The 25,079-nt window shown below is 34.0% G+C and overlaps 2 protein-coding genes across 9 annotated transcripts in view; both read right to left on the reverse strand.

Annotated features, from left to right (window-relative positions):
* IMPG2 (interphotoreceptor matrix proteoglycan 2) overlaps nucleotides 1-14,499 on the reverse strand; it is a 98,632-nt gene extending 84,133 nt beyond the window's left edge. The window contains exons 1-2 of the mRNA XM_054481508.2: nucleotides 14,415-14,499; nucleotides 13,710-13,958 (exon numbers count right to left, since the gene is read on the reverse strand). Of these exons, the coding sequence (XP_054337483.1) occupies nucleotides 13,710-13,958; nucleotides 14,415-14,499 (334 nt within the window). The remainder of the gene's footprint in view (nucleotides 1-13,709; nucleotides 13,959-14,414) is intronic.
* Nucleotides 14,500-18,399: 3,900 nt separating this feature from the next.
* Nucleotides 18,400-25,079, reverse strand: part of SENP7 (SUMO specific peptidase 7) — a 207,122-nt gene continuing 200,442 nt past the window's right edge. For 7 of the 8 annotated variants that reach the window (XM_063661553.1, XM_054481512.2, XM_054481516.2 and 4 more), the window contains 4 exons: nucleotides 23,635-23,678; nucleotides 23,467-23,535; nucleotides 22,657-22,807; nucleotides 18,400-20,212 (listed from right to left, as the gene is read on the reverse strand). In XM_063661553.1, coding sequence (XP_063517623.1) covers nucleotides 20,075-20,212; nucleotides 22,657-22,807; nucleotides 23,467-23,535; nucleotides 23,635-23,678 — 402 coding nt within the window. In that variant the 3' untranslated portion in view covers nucleotides 18,400-20,074. Of the gene's footprint in view, nucleotides 20,213-22,656; nucleotides 22,808-23,466; nucleotides 23,536-23,634; nucleotides 23,679-23,700; nucleotides 24,066-25,079 lie in introns of those variants that run through there. The other variant, XM_054481515.2, reaches the window with a different exon arrangement.

The raw sequence follows: 25,079 nt of genomic DNA on the forward strand, positions 1-25,079 counted from the left end.
ACCATTTCAGAGGTGCAGGACACTGTAGGTAACAGATAGATCAGGATTGAAGGGAAGGGAAGAGGAAGAGAGTGGTAAGAGAGAAAGTTAGATTTAATAGAGATTTTAAAAACTATTTTTCATAGCAAGAAGATTGAATACACATCAGGCAGTATATTGAGGTGGAGCCTCTGGACTCACACAGTCAGAAGTTCTAAGTTCCCGCTCTAGCTTTCCAGTATACTAGTTTGATAACCATGGGTAACAAAGCTTCAATCGACTCATCTCTCTTTTTAACAGGATAAATAATTACTGCCTTATTATCTTATCTGTGAAAGTATTTTACCAATTGCAAAGTGCTACATGAATATCATATGTTATTATCATGTTCAATTCTGATTGTCCCATAGTTATTTGATGGAAGAAGATCGTCTAAGCCAAAAAAATTCTTAAGCTTTAACAGATTATGAAATGTATGAGTATTGAAAGTTTCTCTATCAATTGAGTTTTAGGGCTAAACTGAACCTTTCATTACAAACTTAATTTGTCTTTTAGTGAACTACCTGTATCCTTATTATTGTTATTAAGAACTTCTGACCATACAGCATACAGAAGAGTCCAGCGGGCACTGACTGAGGCAGAGCTGAACTATTTGTAGATCATTGTTTTTCATTTCTTCTTCTTAAAACTTCAAAATGAAAATTAAAGTAAATTCCAAAAGACAATGCAAAGGTGAAAAGTCTGGGTCAGTAAAAACTAACAAAAAGTGAATGTCTATAATGTCTGGTTATGAAATGAAATGATTCAGAGAAAGTATAAAACAATGTTTGAAAAAATAACTATCTACCCATAGGGAAAGAAAAAATAAATCTCAATGCCTTCTTCACACTATACACAAAAAATGATTTGAAATATTAGGGCTAATACTATGAAGTTTCTAAAATAAAACATAGAAGAATATCTACATCACTTGAGGATAGACAAAGATTTTATAGGCAGTACACAGAAAGCAACAATTATGAAAGAAAAAAACAATAAATTAGAATTCATCAAAACTAAAAAGTGTCTGATTATCAAAAGACACTGTTAATAAAAATGAGTAGGCGAACCACATATCTGGCAGAAAATATTCAAAATACATATATCTAACAAAGAATTGGTATTTAGGGCACTGAAATAATTCCTACAACTCCCTAACAAAAAAGCAAACGACCTAATTTTTACAATAGGTAAAAGGCTGGAATATATACTTCACAAAGGAAGAGATACAAATAGCCAATGAGTATGTGAAAAACTGTTCATCATCATTCATTTTTCAGAGAAATTCAAATTAAAATATCCACACACAAACCAAGAATGACTGAAATTTTACATGGACAACACCAAAATTTGGCAAAAATGCAGAGCAACCAAAAGCCTCATTTTTGGTAGGAATGTATAATAGTATAACTACTTTGAAATAAATGTTAATTGTTTCTTATATAACAAAATATACACCAACCCTATTGTATTAGTCCATTCTCATGCTGCTATGAAGAAATGCCCAAGACTGGGTAATTTATAAAGGAAAGAGATTTAATTGACTCACAGTTCCACATGGGTGGGGAGGCCTCAGGAAACTTACAATCATGGTGGAAGGGAAGCAAACACGTCCTTCTTCACATGGCAGCAGGAGAAAGAAGTGTTGAGTGAAGTGAGGGAAAGCCCCTTATAAAGCTATCAGATCTTGTGAGAACTTGCTCACTATCATGAGAACAGCATGGGGGAACAACTCCCATAATCTAATCATCTCCCACAAGGTCCTGCCTCCAACACATAAGGATTACAATTCAGATTAAAATTCAAGATGAGATTTTGGGTGGGGATACAGGCAAACTGCATCATTCTGCCCTGGCCCCTCCCAAATCTCATGTCCTCACATTTCAAAACACAACCATGCCTTTCCAACAGTCTCCCAAAGTCTTAACTCATTCCAGCATTAACCAAAAGTCCAAGTCCAAAGTCTCATCTGAGACAAGGCAAGTCCCTTCCACCTATGAGCCTGTAAAATCAAAAGCAAGTTAGTTACTTCCTAGATACAATGTGGGTACAGACTTTGGGTAAATACACCTTTGCAAATGGGAGAAATTGCCCAAAATTAAGTGAAATCTTAAAGCTCCAAAATGATCTCTTTTGACTCCATGTCTCACATCCACGTCACACTGATGTAAGAGGTGGGCTCCCACAGTCTTGGGCAGCTCCACTGCTGTGACTTTGCAGGGTACAGCCCCCCTCCCAGCTGCCTTCACAGTGTGGCATTGAGTGTCTCTGGCTCTTTCAGGTGCATGGTGCAAGCTGTTGGTTGATCTAACATTCTGGGGTCTGGAGGATAGTGACCCTCTTCTCACAGCTCCACTAGTCAGTGCCCCAGTGGGGACTCTGTGTGGGGGCCCCGACCCCACATTTCCCTTCCACACTGCCCTAGCAGATGTTCCCCCATGAGGGCTCCACCCCTGCAAAAAACTTCTGCCTGGACATCCAGACATTTCCCTACGTCCTCTGAAATTTAGGTGAAGGTTCTCGTACCTCAATTCTTGACTTCTGTGCACCTGCAGGCCCAACACCACATGTAAGCCACCAAGGCCTGGGGCTTTCACCCTCTGAAGCAACAGCTTGAGCATTATGTTGGCCTCTTTTAGCCATGGCTGGCATGCAGGGCACCAACTCCAGAAACTGCATAAAGCAGCAAGGCCCTGGGGCTGGCCATTTTTTCCTTCTAGGCCTCTGGGCCTGTTATGAGAGGGGCTGCTGTGAAGACCTCTGACATGCCCTGAAGACATTTTCCCCATTGTCTTGGTGATTAACATTTGGCTTATCACTACTTATGCAAATTTCTGCAACCAGCTTGAATTTCTTCTCAGAAAATGGGTTTTCTTTTCTATCACACTGCCAGGCTGCAAATTTTCTAAACTTTTATGCTGTGCTTCCCTTTTAAACATAACCTTCAATTCCAAACCATATCCTTGTGAATATATAAATCTGAACGCTTTTAACAGCACCCAAGTCACCTCTTGAATGCTTTGCAGCTTAGAAATTTCTTCCACCAGATACCCTAAATCATCTCTCTCAAGTTCAAAATTCCACAGATCTCTAGGGCAGGGACAAAATGCCACCAGTCTGTTTGATAAGACATAGTGAGTCACCTTTACTCCAGTTCCCACAAGATCCACATCTCCATCTGAGACCTCCTCAGCCTGGACTTCATTGTCCGTATCACTATCAGCATTTTGGTCAAAAACACTCAACAAGTATCTAGGAAGTTCCGAACTTTCCCACATCTTCCTGTCTTCTTTGGGGCCCTCCAAACCTTTCCAACCTCTGCCTGTTACCCAGTTCCAAAGTTGCTTCCACATTTTTGGGTATCTTTACAGCAATGCCCTACTACTTGGTACCAATTTGCTGTATTAGTCCATTCTCATGCTGCTATGGAGAAATATCCAAGACTGAAGAGTTTATAAAGGAAAGAGATTTAAATTATTCACAGTTCTGCATGGCTGGGGAGGCCTCAGGAAACTTACAATCATGGTGGAAGGGGGAGCAAACACATCCTTCTTCACATGGCATCAGGAGAGAGAAGTGCTCTCTCTCAAGTTAAAAATTCCGCAAAATTCCACTTAAACGGGGGAAAGACCCTTATTAAGCCACAGATCTCATAAGAACTTGCTCACTATCGTGAGAACAGCATGGGGGAACCACCCCCATGATCTAATCTCCCCCCATGAGGTCCCACCCCCAACGCATGGGGATTACAACTCAGGATGAAATTTTGGGTGGGGACACAGCCAAACCATATCACCTATGACCCAGCAATTTCCTCCTAGGTATTCCTTTAAGACATCTGTAAGCACATATCCACAGAAAGACTTATGTTCAATGCCAGAGCATCTTTATTCATAATAACTTAAAAATGAAAACAACCCAAGTATCCATCAATAGAAAAATAAACAAATGGCCATATAATGGAATCAAAAGGAAATTACTAAATTCATGCAACAACATGATGAATCTCAAAGGGCTGAGTGAAGGAAGCATTACACAAAAGAGCACATACTATTCTATTTATATAAAGTCCTAGGAAAGTGAAAATAATCTATGAGTTTAAAAAATGGTTCAAAGAGTGGTCACATACTAGAATGGGAAGTATCTGGGAAGGAGTATAAGATAACTTTCTGGGGTGATAATATCCGAAAACTTAAGAGAGATTGGGGTTAATGTGTATTAGTCAAAAGTCACCAAGTAGTACATATAAGATTTATGCATTTTACTCTGTAAATTTCACCTTTAAGAAAGTAAACAAATATTGAGCTCTAGTTAATGATACTCATACTGAAATATCTACAGGGAATTGTATTGATGTCTTCAACTTATGAAATACATCTAAAAAATTAGATGGTTAAGCCAGGCATGGTGGCTCACACCTGTAATCCCAGCACTTTGGGAGGCCAAAGTAAGCAGATCACTTGAGCCCAGGAGTTCAAGATCAGCCTGGGCAACGATATCTTGTCTCTACAAAAATTACAAAAAAATTAGCTGGGCATGGTGGCATGTGCCTATAGTTCCAGCTACTCAGGAGGCTGAGGTGGGAGGATTATCTGAACCCAGAGAGATCGAGTACGCAGTGAGCTGTAATCACACCACTGCACTTCAGCCTGGGTGACAAAGTGAGACCCTGTCTCAAAAAAAAAGACGGTTAGAGAGATAGACACATAATAAAGCAAATATAATAAAATGTTAACTGTAGAACTAAGCTGTGAGTATATGAGTGTTTATGACATCATTCTTTCACTTTTCTATCTGTTTAAAATGTTTTCATAAAATCTTAGAAAAACATTATTGTGTGCCGAAGAAATGTAGTTGGAAGGAATATGGGAGAGCATCCAAAAGTGATATAAATCACCAGACTTCATAGCAGACCTCCCCTTGACCTCACTCCTAGCTTCACAGAATAGCATAAGCTGTCTCCTATAAATTATGCTTTGGGCAATGTTTCCCCACCTCCTATAAAAAGCTCTCTCAGTAGTTCAATGCTTTGTCTAAAATACTCCATAGAAATTCATTAAGTTACATTTAACCCTTTTATACCTTGTAGTCTATTAAAATTCAATTGCCAGATTCCCATTTCCAGCATGAAGAGCGAGGAGCTACACAGATCCACTCCCCAGAGAAACGGGCAAAAATCATTTTGAAAACAATCATTTAAAAGCTCTGGAAATGGTCCTGGGGCATATGACAAATGAAGAAACATTTGCTTAGGAAAATCTACTACAACTAGGTTAAAAAAAAAGTGAAAATCAGTGGTTCTAACCAGGGCAATTAGGCAAGAAAAGGAAATAAAAGGCAGCCAAATTGGAAAAGAAGTAAAACTATATCTGTCTACAGATGACATGAGCTTGTATCTAGGAAAGCCTAACCTAAGGAATCCACTTTAAAACTATTTGAACTAATAAACAAGTTCAGCAGGGTCACAGGATATAAAACTGATACACAAAAATCAGTTGTATGCCTGTATGACAGCAATGAACAATCCAAAAATGAACATAAGAAAACAAGTATGTATGCAAAAGCATCAAAAAGATTAAAATGCTTAGGAATAAATGTAAGTCTCCCAAAATGCAAAACATACTCTGAGAACCAAAAAATTATTTTAAAAAATAAAGACCTAAATAAACGGGAAAACTTCCCATATTTATAGACTGGAATATTTAACACTGTTGAGATGGCATTATCTCCAAACTGATTTACACATTCAATGCAATTTTATCAGAATACATGCTGACTTCTTTGTAGAAACTGACAACCTTACTATAAAATTTATGTGGAATTGCAAGGGACCTAGAATAGCCAAAGTAATTTTTAAAAACAACAAAGATGGTGAACTCATGCCTAATTTCAAAACATACTACAAAGCAAAGACTACAGAACTGGCACATGAATAGACATATAAATCAATGGAATACAACTGAGAGTCCAGAAATAAATCATGTGTCATGGTCAAGTGATTTTCAGCAAGAGTGCTAATATCACTCAGTGGAAAAGAATAGCCTTTTCGACAAATGATGCTGGGAGAACCGGATAGCCACATGCAAAATAATAAATTTAGATACTTACATCATATACAAAAAAAAATCAACTCAAAATAGATGAAAAACTTAAATGTACACACCAAAACTATAAAACTCTTAGAAAGAAATACAGGAATAAATCTTTATGACCTCAGGTTCAGCAATGGATTCTTAGTTATGACACCAAAGGCTCAAAAAAATAGATAAATTGGACTTCGTCAAAATAAAAAACTTTCGTGCATGAAAGATACCATCGAGAGAGTGAAAAACAACCCACAGAATGGGATAAAATATTTTCAAATCATTTATCTGATAAGGGATTTATAGCCAGAATAAATAAATTACAGCTCAATAATAAAGAGACAAATAACATAATTTAAAAATGGGCAAAGTTCTGAACAGACATTTTTCAAAGGAAGATATACAAATGATAAATAAGCATATGAAAAGTTGAATGTTATTAATCATTAAGGAAATGTAAATCAAAATCACAATGAGACATCATTTCAAACCTATAAGAATGGTTACACTTTTTTTAAAAAAAAGGATGCTGGCAAAGATGTGACTAAATCAGAACCCCCATACACTGCTGGTGGGATATAACACAGTACAGTCACTTTGGAAATTAGTCTGGCAGTTCCTCATGTAGTTATAGAGTTACTGTATGACCCAGAAATTCTACTCCTAGATAAATACCTAAGAGAAATGCAAACAACCCAAATGCCCATTGACTGACAAATGTGATCTATCCATACACTAAAATATTATTGGACCATAAAAAGGAATAAAGTACTGATACATGTACAACATGGATGAACTTTGAAAATAACATGTAAAGTGAAAGAAGCCAGTCACAAAAGACCATATATTATATGATCTTATTTTGTGATATATCCAGAATACACAGTTCTGTAAAGACAGAAAGTAGATTAGCATTTACTTAGGCCTGGGAAGAGGGGGAAGGGAGATAAAAGGATAAAAGGATGATAGCTAAAGGGTCACATGTTTCTTTTTGAGGTGATAAAAATGTTCTTAAACTGACTGTGGTGATTTGGTATGTCTGTGAATATACTAAAAAGCCACTTAATTTTGTAGTATGAATGGGTAAATTGTATAACATATGAATTACATCCCAATAAAAGCTGTAAAAAATGCAATTCCCTCTGGAAAGGGAATGCATTCTTAATCCAATGGCTTTTCAGTTAGGAGCTATCTGACAAGAAGTTTCAACTAACTAACTTGGAATAACAGGATTCAGAATGGTTACAAGTTCTGAAGCATTTGCACAGCTCAGAAAGGAGAAGCCTACATAGGACACGGTAAGCAGAAGAGAGAAGAGCAAAATCAGCATGACCTCCAGGCAAAGAGGTACTAAGGAAAAGAAAATTCCATCACTGACAAATACTGCATACTTCACTACTTGGCCTGTAACTAAACAGTTCAGAATTCCCATCCTTGTCAAATAAGGATATTATAGCCTTTAGTAACTTCTGAAGAGAGCTTTCTATTTTTGAGAAGATAACTAATGTACAAATGGCCTCTCTTCTGGCAGAAACAACCTGCCCTGGAAACTAGTGGTGGAAGGGAAAATGTTATAATATTCTGAAGAAAATGCCAGCATTTAACCTGTCTTTAATCCCTCTACTAGATCTCCAGCTGTGTCTTATCTAAAACTTAGGAATCCAGAAATCCAGCATGGAATTATCTTTTTTTAGTGTAATATATTTTCCTTTCAGAATTGTGGAGCCCAAAGCATATAGAATAGTCCATTTTGGTGCAATAAGGCAAGAAAAAGAAATATAAGGCATAGAAATTGTTAAGTAGTATAACTATATTTGTAGATGAAATAATTGTCTATGTAGAAAGCCCTAAGGAATATACCCAAAAAAGCTACTAGAACTGGTAAGTGAGTTCAGCAAAGTTGCAGGATAAAAGGCCAATATACAAAAATCAGTTGTATTTCTATATACTACAAGGAATAATCAGAAATTACATTTTTTAAAATATCACTAACAATAGCATGAAAAAATGTGAAATCCTTATAAATAAATCTGATAAAAGATATGCAAGATCCATACACTAAACAAAACATTGGTTATATGTTCCTTCCATTCAGTCAATAACACTGTCATTTATTTGAGATCTACAATGGCCCTAGAACTCTTAGCCAAATTCACTAAAAACTTTAAATATATTTTATATTATTATTATTCCCATTTCAAGGGTGAAGAAACTAAGATTTTAACAAATTGAATAATATTCCTAAGAACAAAGAGCCAATAAACTTGTATCTCAGACTCAGATTTGCATAGCCCTGTCACTCAAATATTGCATGGTACATACGTACACTAAAAAGATTATTTGTTGTCTATTTGAAATTGAAATTTAACTGAGTGTCCTGCATTTTTATTTGCTAAATCTGGTAACTATATATATCAGTCAAGTATGGGCTGTGGATGGCTTCACTCCTTAGGACTCTAAACTTGCATAGTAAGTTTTAAACAAATGAAACTATACCCAGTGTTTGGGTCCTGAGACCTTCCATATGCTGTTTCCCACTTGGATTCACTGGAAAATGCCAACTCATTCTTCAAAATCCAGGTTAACTAACTTCTATCACCCCAGGCATGGACGGCCATTCCCACTTGTGTCCTTCCCACATATACACTTTGTACATACCTTTACTATTGCACACACCTTTACTATTGCACACTCTACAATGTCTTAATTATTGTGGTTAATACTATACCTGGTAGAATCAGTATAAATAAGATTTCATGTGTAAATTAACAAATGAATAAATGAATGAATAAAAATCAGAAAACATTCCTGAAAGAAACTGAAGCTGACCTAAATAAATGGAGGGATATATCATGTTCATAGATCAGAAGACTCAATATAGGTTGAACATCCCTAATCCAAAAATCCAAAATGTTTCAAAATATGAAACTTTTTGAGTGCCAGCATGATACCACAAGTAGCAAATTCCACACCTGACCTCTTTTGATGGGTGACAGTCAAAATGCAGGCACACTAGGCAAAAGAGTACCCAAGGGAAAAAAGACTCTCCCAGCTCCCTTCAGCTGTGTTATATCTTTTCTGCCCATGTCCAGATTACTCCACCAAGCATACATACAAAGGGTCATAAAATGGCACCCATGCAGCCCAGACACATGAACAACAGTAATAAATAAAGTATGTTGTACAATAACCTTTAATCAAAACACAGAATTGTAGAGAGAAACTAGAAGCCTGCCATTGTTTGTTGTTACTGTTGTTTAACAGCTGAGGCAGGTGTTCTGGTGATGCCACTGTTCTGCTTAGTACCCTGAACACATTCTTCTTCACTGTATTAACAGTATAGCATATTTTTTACTGTGAAGTACTGATATGTAAATAAGTGTAAGAAAATGATTGCTTTTTGTAGCATGCAAATTCAGAGTCAGGGATGATGATGATGCCAAACAACTACAGACTGTCCACGTGGGTGCCTGAAATAGTGACACCTTTGCTTTCTGATGGTTAAATGTAAAAAAACTTATTTTGTGCACAAAATTATCAAAAATATGGTATAGAATTACTTCAGATAAGTGTATAAGGTGTATACGAAACATAACTGAATTCTGTGTATAGATTTCAGTCTCATTCTCAAGATATCTCATGTCTATGCAAATATTCACAAATCCAAGAAAATCTGAAACCCACAACACTTCTGGTCCCAAGCATTTTGGATGAGAAATAGTCAATCTGTATTGTTAAGATGGCAATTCTCCCCAAATTGATCTATAGAATGAAACACAATCACAATCAAAATTTCAGCAGCCCTTTTGTAAAAATTGGTAAGCTGATTCTAATATTTATATGGAATATAAAAAACTGCATAACCAAACTTGAAAAAAAACAGAGGTTGGAGGACTTGCGCTATCTGATTCAAGACCTATAATAAAGCTTACAGTAAATAAGACACTATGGTATTGGCATAAAAATAGACAAATAAGTGGAACAGAAAGAAGAGGGCAGAAATAGATCCACCATATATAAACACTGATTTTCAACAAAGGTGCAAAGGCAAGAAAGGATAATCTTGTTTTAACAAATGGTATTGGAACAATTAGCTATGCATATAAAAATATTAACTTTGATCCATATGTCATAATCAAAAATTAAAGAAGATTACAGTTTTAAATCTAGAACCTAAAAACTGTAAAAATTCTACAGGAAAAGACTGAGAAAGAAAAAACTTTGTGATCTTGGGTTAAGCAAACTAAGATCAAAAACTAAAAGGATGCTCCCCCAAAAAGCCTGATAAATTTGACTTTATCAAATGTTAAAACTTCTGCTCCTTAAAATACCTCATTAAGAAAATAGAAAAGTCAAGCTACAGATTGCAAGAAAAATGTATGCAAAATACATGTTTGACAAAGAACTTATATTTAGAACACATTAAGAACTATTACAACTCAATAATAGACAAGCAACCCATTTTTTTAATGGGAAAAATATTCAAATAGACCCCTCACTAAAAAAAGATATATAAATGACAGACAATTATGTAAAAAAAATGTGCTCAAAATTGTTAGTCATAAGTGGTTAGGAAAATGCAAATTAAAACCACAATAAGATATACATCCACTGGAATGGCTAAAGTTAAAAAAGACCAACTATACCAAGTGTTGAGAGGATGTGAAGAAAATAGAATCCTACTACACTGTTGGTGACACAGTCATATTGGAAAACTTGACAATTTACTGGAAAGTTAAACGTATACCTATCACATGACCCAGACGTTCCACTATTATTACTCAATAGAAACGAAAATATGTTCACAGAAAAACTTGTACCCAAATGACCATAATTTCTTTCCTTGTAATCAGTAATAACTAAAAACAACCCAAATATCCCATATTGTGGTATATCCATAATATAGAATACTACCCAACAATAAAAGCTAACAAACTATTGATACACAAAAAACATGCATAAATTTCAAAATAATTACACTGAATAAAAAAAACCAGACCAAAAAAGGAGTATATACCAAAGAGTATATTCCATTTATATATAAAAGTATAGAAAATGCAAACTAACACATAGTGATAGAAAGCAAATTCTTGGTTGCCTGTGTAAGGAGAGGTAGTGAGGGAGGTGGGCATTATAAATAGTCATGAAGAAATATTTAAGAGTGATTGATAGGTTTATTATCTTAACTATAATGATGGTTTCAAGGGTAAATTTGTCAAAACTAATGAAATGGTATACTTTAAATATATGCAGGCTATATTTCATTAAAATATACCTCAATAAAGCTATATTTTTAAAAGTCCAACAATTAATTTTTTTTTAAAAAAAGAGAGGGGCATCCTAGTATGCTGTTTAATTTTACAAAACATTAGGTTAAATATAGTTGTATCTTGCTTAGAAACACTTTTCAAATTTGTTACAACAACTAGCAGTTGATACCAAATTCTCTATGAAGGAAAAATTGAGCAAACCATTAGACTGAATTAGCTTGGTAGAAAGAGCTAAGATCCTTAGTTGGATATTGAATAACTCCCTCCCTCTAAATTGCAAACATTTGGTGTTAAGGGCATAATACAAATTATCTCTTTAAAATCAAGCAAGACCTAAGTTGAAATACTCATTTTTCTCAATTTTTAAAAACATAACAAATGAAATATTTATTCTTTACCATGATAGTAACAGCTATCTCAGCTATAATCTTGATGTGGTGTGCCAGCCATCTTAGCTGTACGAGATCCCTTTTCAAGGATCCTATTCATAGCATCTGTATTTTAAAATCAATTATTCTAGGAATGCTTTATGTTCATTTTTGTCAGCTTCTTTTTCAACAGTATCTCTTGAATTTATGAAAACAAGAGCAAAGCAATCAAAAGGTATGACCAAATCCCTTATATGATTGGTTATTTCCTCTTCACTATTTAATGAGTTCCCAAAATACCAAGATATTCTTATTTTTAAATAATATAAAGTACAGTGAGACCTCATCTCTACTAAAAATACAAAAAAAAAAAAAAACTAGCCAGGCATGGTGGCATGTGCCTGTAATCCCAGCTACTTGGGAGGCTAAGGCAGGAGAATCACTTGAACCCAGGAGGTGGAGGTTGCAGTGAGCCGAGATCATGCCACTGCACTCCAGCCTGGGCGACAGAATGAGAGTATGTCCCAAAAAATAGTAATAATAAATAATAATAATAATAATAATATAAAGTAAAAATCCAGATGGTAGAAATTGAACCTTGATAAATTATTAACTGTCATTCTCATTCACCTTCAGTTCCTTTATTCTCTTCTCACTGTCTTGGAATTTTCCATTTCTGGCATATGGCCTATACTCAAAATGCCAGGTCTGTGGATCTCCGTTTAAAAAGTAAAAGGAAAGCTTATTGCATAGTAATGTTTGATAGCTCCCAAATACAATTAAGAAATAGAAATGCACTCATAACAAAGAGCTGCCAATATAATACATTGTACTACTTTAACAAAAATATCAAATATACAAATATGTGTAATAGCTGGTATTATATTAAATTTTTATTGTATTTTTAAAACTCTGATGAGAAGGGAAGAAGGGAAGGACAGGAAGAGGAAAATAAAGAAGATAAAGTAGCAGCTCAGACAGAAGGTTCATATAATCCAGTGCTTGGAAAATTCGGGCTCAATAAACATTTGTTGAATGAATTAATGAATAAATGCATGAATTTAAAAGCCTCATTTTACAATCACTTCATCATCTATCTTCACCTTGTTTACTAACATCACATCCATATGATGGCTTTTTATTGGTTCTTGAGCAGTAAAAAGCAAAGTTTGGGACTCCTTCAAATGTCTAAGGGACATACTAAGGTCAATTAAGCAATGTTAGTAAATATATGAGAAACAGAATTGACTAACATAAAAAGTATGAGATCAAGAATACTGTTTAATTAAAGACAAAATAAAATGTGAGAGTTTGAGAAATGCCATCATTTTAGATGTGAAAATTTTATGTGTACCAACTAGAGAGCAACCTGTGTGAATCTGCAGAATATCTAAACTATAAAATATAGAAACATTGTATATGTATATATAATAACTATTAATAAATAGGCAAGCAGGTGAGTATACTTTGGTAAGGCTATTTTGTGGGTATACTTAGGCATTTACTGTAATGAAGAAGTAAAAATTAAAATTAATGTGGCCCAAAACATAAACTGGTATTTTTGAAGTGCTTAAAAAGATTTAAGACATTTCCTCTCTGAATATGTTATCGAAATTAATGAAAGACATCTTATTGTGACTGCCCTCATGTGAAAAAAGTTTCTTACATAATGCACCAAAAGCTACAAACTCAAATCATGAAAGTGTTCTTCCTTTGGTTAAGTGCATGTCATTATTACATGATACTATTGCCTTAACTGGAGGGCACTGGAAGAAAAAAAAAAAACCTCCTTTCTTAATGTAAACTGTTCTCTGAAGTTACATTAACACTATATTCTTAGCAGTAGAAAGGTAGTTTTGGCTCAGTCCTGTCTAAATTATCATAAATTTTGATTTACAATGTTACCTAACAAATGATTAAACTATGTTTGAATTTCATTATGGAGCTGAAGGATTTGGATGTTTGCTTACCTCTGACTTTAAAATACTTCACATGATTTGCCACAGCCTCTGCAACACTTTCATCTGGGCAGATTTTCACTCCATTAGGAAACAGAATAGATCTCCGCCTTCTAAGTAACCACTGTCTTTCAGTTTCTCTGAGGTCCAGAGGCTGTTTCTTTTTGGCAGCTAGAGAAAGGTCTGTTGATTCTTCAGGCAGGAGAAAAGAAACTGCACTCTTGGGTTCTTGGAGCTCCTCTAAAGATAAGTAGGTTTGTGCTACAGAGTGAAAGTATAGTCAAGTCTTCGATAATGAAGATATAGTACAAAAGGTAACAACTAAAGGAAAACTGACACTTCTGCTACATTAAGATATAGAAGCCAGTGCCCAAATCATAGGCAGGCATGCATATCTAAGGAAAAGAGGAGTGAGGCAGTCCATCTTTTTCCATTTAACTCCCACTCCTTTCATTCAAGATTGTTATCAAAATCAAGTAAATACACATCCAATTTCAACAAAATAAATAAAAGTAAGGTTTAAACCAGAAATTACTAATGAGGGAAAACCAAAATTATTGTAGATATTTTAAAACGGTTTAAATGAAGCAATATCAAAGATTAATAAAGTAGTATTTGATTCCATTTCTTAACAGCAATCACATCAAATAATGCTATTTTTGAAGAGCGTATACTACAGATATGGAAAGATAAAAACAAATGTAGATTTTTAAATACCTGTTAATGATGGAAAGTCTCCTTCTATCAGGACAAATATCAAAATACCCAGAGAAATCTTCCCGAAAAGAGGAAACATAATCATTTGGGCCAAAACCAAAGGAATGAGGAGAGGACAGAATCCTTAATTGAGTGTCCAAATCCTTGAAACTTCCAATAACAAAGAGTTATAGGAAAGACCTAACATTTAAAAGTCTATGTTTGAGAATGAACAACCACTTCAAAACCATTATAAATTAGCGGAAATAAAAATGGTCGTCCTTTCAAAGTAGCTCTCACTTCTTTTCTGAAATAACCAGCATGCTATAAAAGCTGGTGAGATAAGCTAATTAGAACAGATGGAGAGAGACAATTTCTTTATTCTAATCTACCTAAGCTCTTTACTAACACTCTCCTTGCCTTTAACAAGCAGTCCACTAAGAATAATGTGTTTCACATATAATTCACTGATTTTTCCAACTTTTCTGAATCTGTTAGTTGAACCTGATAGATTCACGTTCTCTGGGTTTTCCTAGGGACTAAGATGTATAAGCATAAAATGTCCAGACTGACTATATCTATCTATTTCAATAATAAGAGCTACATACAAATTTAGTTTTTGTAATGAAACTATTCTCTTGCAAATTTCCTTCCTTGATAGAAAAATCACTTACTTTGTCTCCTTCCTTATGTATAAAATGGAATAGAAATAGTAAACTCATGGTAGAGCTAATGTGAGGATTAAATTAACTAATTAACTAATTCAATCTTCACTTTGCTTAGAATAGTGCCCGGAACATATTAAGCACTTAATATAAATGATAGCTGTGCGATAACTTTGTTGTTTAATTTGCCATTAAATGTGAGGCCCAGTGTGTTTATCTACATGAGGAACTCTTAACCAAGAAAACATTTTCTCTGCAGATGAAATTCTCTATATTAGAACAGTTTTTTAAATCAAATAAACCTAGTAGAAAGCAATTCATCAGAATCCCTGTGGAAGCTAGGATTTACTATCAAATAGCAATGAAATTATATTTTATTTCATGTTATCTCTGGCAAAATTCTCTGAAAAAAAGTGTATTGTAAAGATCTAAACCACATTTCTCTTGAGAATCCTTGACTAATTGTGTTAGCTAAATCACCCTCAATGTTATTTTATGCTTTAGGAAAAGCTCAAGTATATTTTTTCAATACAGCCTCAAATAAACCACATTTTCAGCCTTTATAAAAGCTAATAAACCTAAATGACCATTAAATACATTTGCATAGTTGCATTTGCAAAATACTGGTAAGTTTATAAGAAACTTATTTGCCAAATTTATTGTATGAGTAGGAGAAAAAAGCCGAAAATTTTATTAGCTGAGTCAAAGTTTAATCTTAAGAAAAGCTTCATATTGACAATTCAGAACAACGGACAACTCTTAGGTAACAAATATTAGTTGGAAATTATTCTTTTTGACAGCCTTGACCAAAAAGCTAAAAAAACTTCTGAGAATCATGGTAATCTAGAAAGATTCCTGTATTTAGATTGAGAAACCCTGGACTCAAATCCTGGTTTTATCATTTAATATTTGATTTTGGTAAATAACCTAAGCTCTTTGAGCCGGTTTACTCACCAAAGAAATTACATGTGATAATCTCTACCTGTATCACAGGGTCATTGTTAAGAATTAAGAGACATGAAAGCTCTCTGTAAACTACTGTATTTGTATTACTAGTAAACTTTGTAAACAGTAATTGTTTTGTATACAAGTGTTCAGAGTCCAAAGATGTCTCAAGCTTTGAAATTCTATTTTGTTCAAGCTCCGAAATAAATTTTCCATTAATTTATATTTCAAATAGAGAATTCACATAAAAACTTCTAAAACATTTATTATATTATGTTCTATAAAATATAGTTGGTATAATTTCAGAAACCTGTACTTTAAAAAAAAAGAAATATAAGAAATTAGATGGGTTCATTTGTTTCTAAATATGGTCATCATTTTACAAATTCAATTTAACTTGACATTTATTTGTAACTTTTAACTGTAACTTTGTATCTATAATACAAAGCAGGTGATGCCCGCTATAAGTTTGTGTCATAGGAATCCAAAAGCAAGAGTAACTCCAACTAGAAAAAGCAAGGGGGTTGGGGGGAAGCAGGTGGCGGGTATTTAGCCGTGCCTTGAATGGCCTACTTGGCATTTCAGTATTTTAGTGGGCAGAAGTAAGGATTGTTAGTGAGAAGAACTAAGAGTTAGGAGAGAAATCCCTGGTCGTGATCAATAAGGTGGAAAAGTATACTGTTTATAAAGAAAATAGGAAGATATTTGCTAGAGCACGCAGAATAGGAGCATACAGCAAATACGTTGGGAATGAAGGCTGAAAAGTCAAGATTGATTATGGAATACCTTCAAAGTTTTAGCAAGAATTTTGGATTTTTACCTACAGATGAAACATTGTCTCTCTAATGTTTAATTACTCAAAAAATATATTCTTTGAGTTTTTATTTAAGGAGATTCTTTTTAGGTAATATTTCAAAATCTCATAGGATGGTCTTTGAACCTTTTTATGCTTCAAGAAATGTCCCAGAATCATAAGCATATGAGAAACTGAACATAAAACTCTGTGCTTTAGAGACAACAAATACAGATTCCTTCATCTCAACTTAATTACAAATCAGTCAAGGATCATTTATTGACTCAACAAAATTTTCTGAGTGTTTACTATATGCTACTAAGATACTTAATGCCGGAAATGGAAAAATGCTTCCAGTCTTTGAGGAGCTTACAGTCTAAGGAGAAAAACGTGTATACAAATAATATAAAACAGTAATTAGAGAAGTATACACAAATTACTATAGGGGAGCAGGAGGGGGAATTAACTATTGTTTGAGTAGGTGTAGGGGTGGTAACATTTACATTCAATTTTGAAAAAATACAGTTCACAAGAAGTGGTGAAAAGGTATGGAGGTACAATGTCACAACCCCCACTTCACACAAGCATCTATAGCCTTGGGTTCAAAGTGATATTCACACTCATGGGACAACAGTCCAAAATGTGGCTCCAGGCTTACTTTGTAGAAAAATATGGCACAGGAAACAGTGTTATAATTTCAAGTAAAGTACATTTTCATCTGGAATCTTTATAGGAGCCCTGATTTTTCCAGCCCCCAAGAAGGATGCACTAAGTTGTAACAGAAGAGACCACCTGGGTGGGAGCACGCCACAGAAACAGACACAAGCCTCATACACACAGAACTATGCCTCTTAACAACGCATGGGCAAAGTTTCCAAATTTCCACAAGGACAAGCTTAGTTACAAGAGACCGCAGAGGGAAGTACCTAAATGCATGAACAAATAATTTTATACAACTGCAGAAGTAGAGGACAATGGAAAGATGAGAATAGGATATAGGCTGGAACAAGATTAAGGATGGGCTCTATATGCCAAGTCTAAACCTATTTTTCCTCTTGGCATAAAAGAAGTTGATTTCAAAAGGTATTAAACTTTTTTAAACTCCTAATTAGGTGATTGGATATGATTTAAATAACTTCTTTTTTAACATCCCAAGAGCTGTGAAATTAAAATAATATTATCTTCCCTAGGAAGGCTTGCTTTGTTCACTAACAACCCTCTCTCTACCTCTCTACCTCCTCACTAACACACACACACACACACACACACACACACACCCCCCTCTAGGCTGAGCTCCCTCCTGCATTCCCAAAGAAACTCTATGGTTGTACTTACCAAAAAATATTTAAAATGTTCACATGTCCATAAATGACTCAGGAATATATATCATTCATTTTTTGCGCCTAGCAAAATGCCTGCTAGTAGTATATGCTAAGATAATTTCCCTGAACTGAAATGACACTCAAATAAACTATATGCTTATTAAAATATGAAGAAAAATTAATATAAGCATCAATTTCACGATATACACAGAGCAGCATACAACTGGAAATTTATTTCTAACAGTAGCTCATGTTTCTTAAGGAAAAAAATTACACCTCAATTTAATGAATTGGAAATATGTTTAATATAAAACACTGATATCCTCAAAACATTATTTGCACATTAATTTAGGAAAATGAATTTTAAACAATCTTCAAAACATGATAAAGGACAGTGATATCTTTGAAAAACATACAAACAAAAACGTTAAGAAATCACAAGATGTCTTATAGACTTGCTTTCCCAAAATTAGATGTACAAAACAATAGTCACCTTTAAAAGTACCCCCCAACACACAGAAATTGGGAATGAAATATGTAATTATGGCCATCCTTATATGAAATATCCAAACAACAAATATATTTAATAATATAAAGATAGTGAAAAAATCAACAAAAGCTAAGAATACTGAGGCTTAACTGACCTCAATTCGTATGATTTTGAAATAAAATGTTCAGACTTTCTAGCTTTATCTTAATTTGCCTTTGCTTCACTGCTTTATGTAGTTATAATGTAAATCTAAGAGATGCTTAAAACAGGTTAAAATAATATTGTTAAAAAACATTTTTCTTATCTGAGAAAATACAATATAATCATATCTCCCTCAAAATACTCCTGATAACATCAGAAAGTTCTGAAGTGTTTAATCATATATAATGCCACCATTATCACATGAATTCAGAAATGTTACCTGAATATTTAATAAAAAATTAAGTTCCATGAGGATCATAGGTCTCTAAAAGCTACAATTTAAAAATATAAAAGCAATGAGAGCAATCTGGCTTTGCAGATGAATACTGGGTAAACTGAGCTATAAAATTATATATTTAATTCTAACCATTAATAAATAGGACTGAGGGTTTTCTTTGTTAAAGTTATGAGGACACCAATTTTATCTTCTATATTACAGAAACTATACATAAATTCCGTGATAATGTAAGAGTGAATATTTATATAGCAGTACCTCAAGTTGAGCTACATGTATAATTTAAAAAAAACTATTTTTCACAGGTAAAATTTTTTGTTTCAAATTTTACGCTGAACAAATGAACTAAATTATAAGATACTCACATATGACATCAAAAGAAATGAAAAAAAAAATAGAGCAGAGTAATCGCATTTAGCAATTGAGAATAATAAGCTGCACTTTAAAAGAGCGAATTTTTATCATCTTCCTAACATTATGAATGTCTTTTTGTTACATACAGAAGGGATGCCGTAAATGGCATTTTCTGAAGCCTTGATACTAAATTCTTTTTTTAAAAAATACACAGTATTCATACTGCATGCTTGAGCTGCAAAGAATATAATTACAATATGACGTGACCTGTCAGCAAATTTGACAAGCACTGGGGCTGGCACCAGGGAGGCTTTAACTCCCCTCAGCACCCAGTCATGTGGAAGTACAGATCATGTAAGTTTTATTATCTACAAAACATTCCCATATTACATATGCTGTTGCATAATCCAATCATATTTACTCAGAAAAATATGAAATATTTATAAAATTTTAATTTATATCTAATAAGTTTATCTATATCACCCCCATTCCCACTCCATCTATGAGATCCCAACAATTCTAATAATGTATCCTATGTGTTTTAAATAATGTTCCAATGACTTATTATAAAACTACTGCAAGTTATTTTCTTCTCTGTGAGCTGGCTAACACAAATGCTGGTAAGAGGCTTTCCAGTAATCTTAGAGAACATCTGTGTCATGTTTGTACAGATTAACTAGCTACTGCTGCCCTTCTGTTGCTGTAAATGAAGTTTCAAGATGAGCTCTCGAATATCTTCCCGTTTGGTCTTTATTACATGACGAGGAAACCACTTCTCCAAATGAATTGGAAGTTCAAAGTTAACAATAGGATCCTAATGAGAGAAAAAAAGAGTGTAATCACTTTAGCAGCATAATTTCAAATTTGTTTTAATTTCATTTTTATAAGAAATGACAAATTGCTAACATTTTTAAAATAACAATTATATTAAGATATAATTCACATAATACAATTCACCAATAGCATACAATTAAGCATTTTTAGTATATTCACAGTGTAACCACTTCCACAATCAATTTTAGAACATTTTTATCAAATTGTTAACTTCTAAATATCAAAATTAAATACTCTGTTCTGCTACAATGTATGTTTAAGTGAATTAGCACAAACAGAATTGGTAAATAAAGAATGATTCAGAATAATGAAGTTGGTTTTATCACAACTTTTCCCAACATGTTAAGATTTTGAACTATTACAGAGAAAGCCTTAGTAGTAAATGAAAAATCTCAGATTAAAAATGGAAAATCCTGCAAAGTGCCTTCTTTCAGTGTAAGAAATAGCTGACTTATGACTTCAAGAATCACTACCGTTTCAATGACGTTAAGCTTAACCAGGAAATCACAAATTACAACCACAGGATGTTCCCCCTGTGTTTAAAAAAAAAAAAAAAAAAAAAAAAAAAAAAAAGATTTCTGAAAAGGGCTATCCTTAGCACATGTTTATAAACTTCATAAAATTATTAGAAGCCAGAGGCAAGAAGGACTTACATCTTGAAGAAGGAATTAAGAGCCCAGGGTGTAAGCCTGAAAGGATGGACTGACTGTGAGTCCAGGAGCAAATGCTAGTGGAGATTTACTGTGCTAATATTTTTATTAGAAGTAATATTATTTTTATTAGGACTTACTTACAAAGTCCCATAGGTTTTGAGCGGTCTGCCTTAAGCCCATGTTTTAAACCTAAGCTATCTTATATTAGTGCACCAAATTTACAAAACATGAGACTTAGATTTTTGAAGGTTTTCCCAGGAATTTTACATGGTGCTTCATCCTGTATTAGATGTATATTCTATTGACTGGGCTATATAAAGTAGAATTATGTAACAAACAAACTCGGAATATGTTATGTAATAAGGCAATTTGTATATTCGAAACACAAAATCAAATCCATTTGGAAAAGGTATGAGAGGGCCAGAACCTGACACCCTATGATGAAGTTCTAGTGTGGAATAAAAAAGGGAGAAAAAACCCAACATAATAGATATTTAATGATTTCCAAAATGTGTACTGTATTTTACTATATATTATCCTTCCTCTCTCATATTAAAGACATCAAAAAGTTACTCTCATGCTTTCAAAGTACCGTTAAGCATTCTCCAAGCCGACTTCTGGTCAAAAACATCCTGCTACTAGACCCATCTTCATAAATAATAGTGGTAATGACTGAAGTAATGAGATGACAGTTCAAAAAGCAAAGAGTGATTCCTTGCTATTTAAAATTTCATCTTTAATACTGCTACAGTTCCTACAAAGTCTCTGTGAGCTAGAAAATAACACCTATGTTTGTCATTGTACTTCTCCAGCTATAGTTTTCTGAGCTTCTTGAATAAACAGATCTTTTCATTTTAGAAAAGTTTATTTAAAATACTGTCTCTACCCTATTCTCTTTCTCTCCAATCTTGCTGGGACTCCAGTAACATGTAAATTATACCTTTCAAACAGTAAATTATACTGTTTCATATTTGTCTCTTAAGCTCTGTTCTCTTCTTTACATTCTTTTTTCTCTCTGGGCTATAGCTGGAGTTCACTAATCCTATCTTCTACTGTATCTAGTCCTCTATTAAACTCGTCCAATAAGTTCTTAATTTCAGATATGTCATTATACATCTTCAGCTCTAGAACGTCTATTTGATTTTTTTTTTGTATACTCCATGTCTTCATTTTGTTTCATCTTTGGCTTTATCTTCTCTAACCTATTAATCAAATCATTTTAAAGTTCTAATCTGCTAATTACAGTATCTGGATCACCTGTGGTTCTATTTATTTCTCTTTAAAAAAAATCTTGATTACCTGTAACATGTGCCTGCCTCTTTGCTTGCCCAGTGATATAGTTTTGCTGTGCCCCGACCCAAATCTCATCTTGAATTGTAGTTCCTATAATCCCCACTGTGGTGGGAGGGACTTGGTAGGAGGTAACTGAATCATGGGGGCGGTTTTCCCCCATGCTATTCTCCTGATAGTAACTTCTCATGAGATCTGATGGTTTTATAAGGGGCTTCCCCCTTCGCTCAGCTCTCATTCTTCTCCTTGCTGCTATCATGTAAAAAAGGACATGTTTGCTTCCCTTTCCACCATGATGATAAGTTTCCTGAGACCTCCCCAGCCATGCTGAACTGTGAGTCAATTAAACCTCTTTCCTTTATAAATTACCCAGTCTTGGGTATGTCTTTATTAGCAGCATGAGAACGGACTATTACACCCAGTAACTTGTGACTGTATGGTGGTAACTGTGAATTAAAAACTTATTTATAGCTTCACATACCTTGAAGAAGCTTTCCACATATTGCAATAAATATACTCCACAATCACTGCTATTGTCCTGTTTAGGAACTTTAGGGCATAGATCCACCATGTTTGTTTTGCTGAATTGACGATGAGTTTTTAGTTTAACTTCCCACTCTACCTCTAAATACCTGAAATAATCATCAAATAGAGTGACTAAAGTAGAAATCTCTTTATCAGTATGCAACATTTTCAGAAAGGCGGAAAAACATTTGTTGCCAGATGTGCTGTCTCAAGCCAAATTTCCAGACTGAATTTTACCAGTGCAACCTACATTTTATGAGGCTCACAAGTACTACTTTAAAGAAAATATGTAATGTGATTTCCAAACTAAAAGCTAGACTTTTTTCAACAATTCAACTTTCATAACTCAACAAAGTAAACTAAGAAATCATTTTAAAAGTTTCATCGTTAGTTTTTTCCAAGTACTACAGTAAATTACAAAATTACACATACATACATACACATAATTATACAAATGTGAAAGAGTTCTTATTTTTTTCTGAAGTGGTACTTTTGATAATCAATGCAATGCTTCTTTGTAAAACTATACTTTCTGTTCAATTATGAATACAAATTCTGAATTTACCTTTAATATAATCCTTTAGAAATATTAATACTTGAATATTAACAGAATAGAAGATATTTATTATTGATTAAATTTATAGGCTTGTTGAAATAGATAATAAAATATAATTCGTGATATAGTCTTTTCAGTAATTCTTAAGGTAACTTCAAAATTACTGAGGTTTTAGATAACAGACTGAATGGTAAAATTGTCATTACTTACTCTCGTAAATTCTGAACTGTGTTTTGTACAGAAGCAGCTTTCAAGGAGTCTAGTATAAGAATACATGGCCTATGAAAAGCAAAGGACAAAATCAAGATTTACATACTTGTGTACAAAGTATATCTAAATACCTCAAAAAACTGTATTATTATTACAGCATGTACCTACCTTTTACACATTTTCTTTGGTACTGACATATTCGACTCGGTACTCTGAAATAACAAATTTTTATGACTGCAATTAAAGCTATTTTGAATAACTTACTATTCAGTTACTCCTTTAAAGTGTTTCAAACTTTGAAATTAAAATTTCAAGTAATAGTTATCTTCATCATCAAAAGTGAGCTAACTTCATTTTCCACAAATTTATTATACTGCTAAAACAGTAGGCTATATACTTTTACATGCGGTCTCAAGTAGTTAAGGAATTTTAACTTGTCCTAAAAAGCAATCTGGAACTTTAATTACTTCCATTCCAAGTTATTATCTTAAGCAAAGACAAACAAGTTAATTTAATGTGACTTTACATACATTCTCCAATTTATGATGTCAGTAGAGACACATTTCTTCCCTTTGAAGCGTAAGATGCAGAACCTTAATCTATATTAAGGGAAAAGGGATGGGGAATTTTGTTTTGTTGATGTTGTTTGTTTTCTTCATAAGTTTGAGAAACTACAGATCAAACTTAAGCACATTTATTTAATGCAGACCTTCTCAGTGCCTTTATTATTCTAACATACACAATGGCTCTCTAAGACAGAAAGAGTATACAAAGTTTGCCCAACTTAATTGACCTTGGAATGCTGCTTATCATGAACTGCATCTTAGAATGAATATTCAAAGAAACTCAATTTGAGAAATCTGGCCCTAGAGGCAAGAAGGAATGCTCCTATTTTGCCGCTGTGACAGCAGGAAAGGAAGCCTTCCTCTGTAAGAAGTGACAGTTCGTATCAGTGACAGTAAAGACATAGGCCTGTGCCAGGCAGTCTGCTGCTATTTGTACACACACAAAAAAAATCATTAAGTGGCAATCTTAATCAATTTAGAACACTAAATCTAGGCTATGCAGATCTGTTTGGAGCTCCAAATAAAGAAGAGTTAATGGTAACTATTTTAGCCTAAGGAGTTACATGAATTCACTTTGAGTCTACCTTGAATGATTTTTACCAATAATTTTCTGGCCGGGCTCAGTGGCTCACGCCTCTAATCTCAGCACTTTGGGAGGCCCAGGCAGGCAGATCACCTGAGGTCAAGAGTTCAAGACAAGTCTGGCCAACATGGCAAAACCCCATCTCTACTAAAAAAAAAAAAAAAAAAATACAAAAACTAGCCAGGCATGGTGGTGGGCACCTGTAATCCCAGCTACTTGAGAGACTGAGGCAGGAGAATCACTTGAATCCAGGAGGAGGAGGTTGCAGTGAGCCGAGATTGCACTATTGCACTCCAGCCTGGGTGACAGCAAGACCCCATCACAAAAAAAAAAAAAAAACAAAAACAAAAAACGAAGAAAGAAAGAAAATAAAGTAGAATATATAATGTGCTTAAGATGATTAATTACCTAAGTTCAAAAAGTTACTGACATAATAAAGAATAAAAGTAAATCTGATCCTTAGA

Source organism: Pongo pygmaeus, chromosome 2 (assembly GCF_028885625.2).
Source record: "Pongo pygmaeus isolate AG05252 chromosome 2, NHGRI_mPonPyg2-v2.0_pri, whole genome shotgun sequence".
Classification (NCBI taxonomy): domain Eukaryota; kingdom Metazoa; phylum Chordata; class Mammalia; order Primates; family Hominidae; genus Pongo; species Pongo pygmaeus.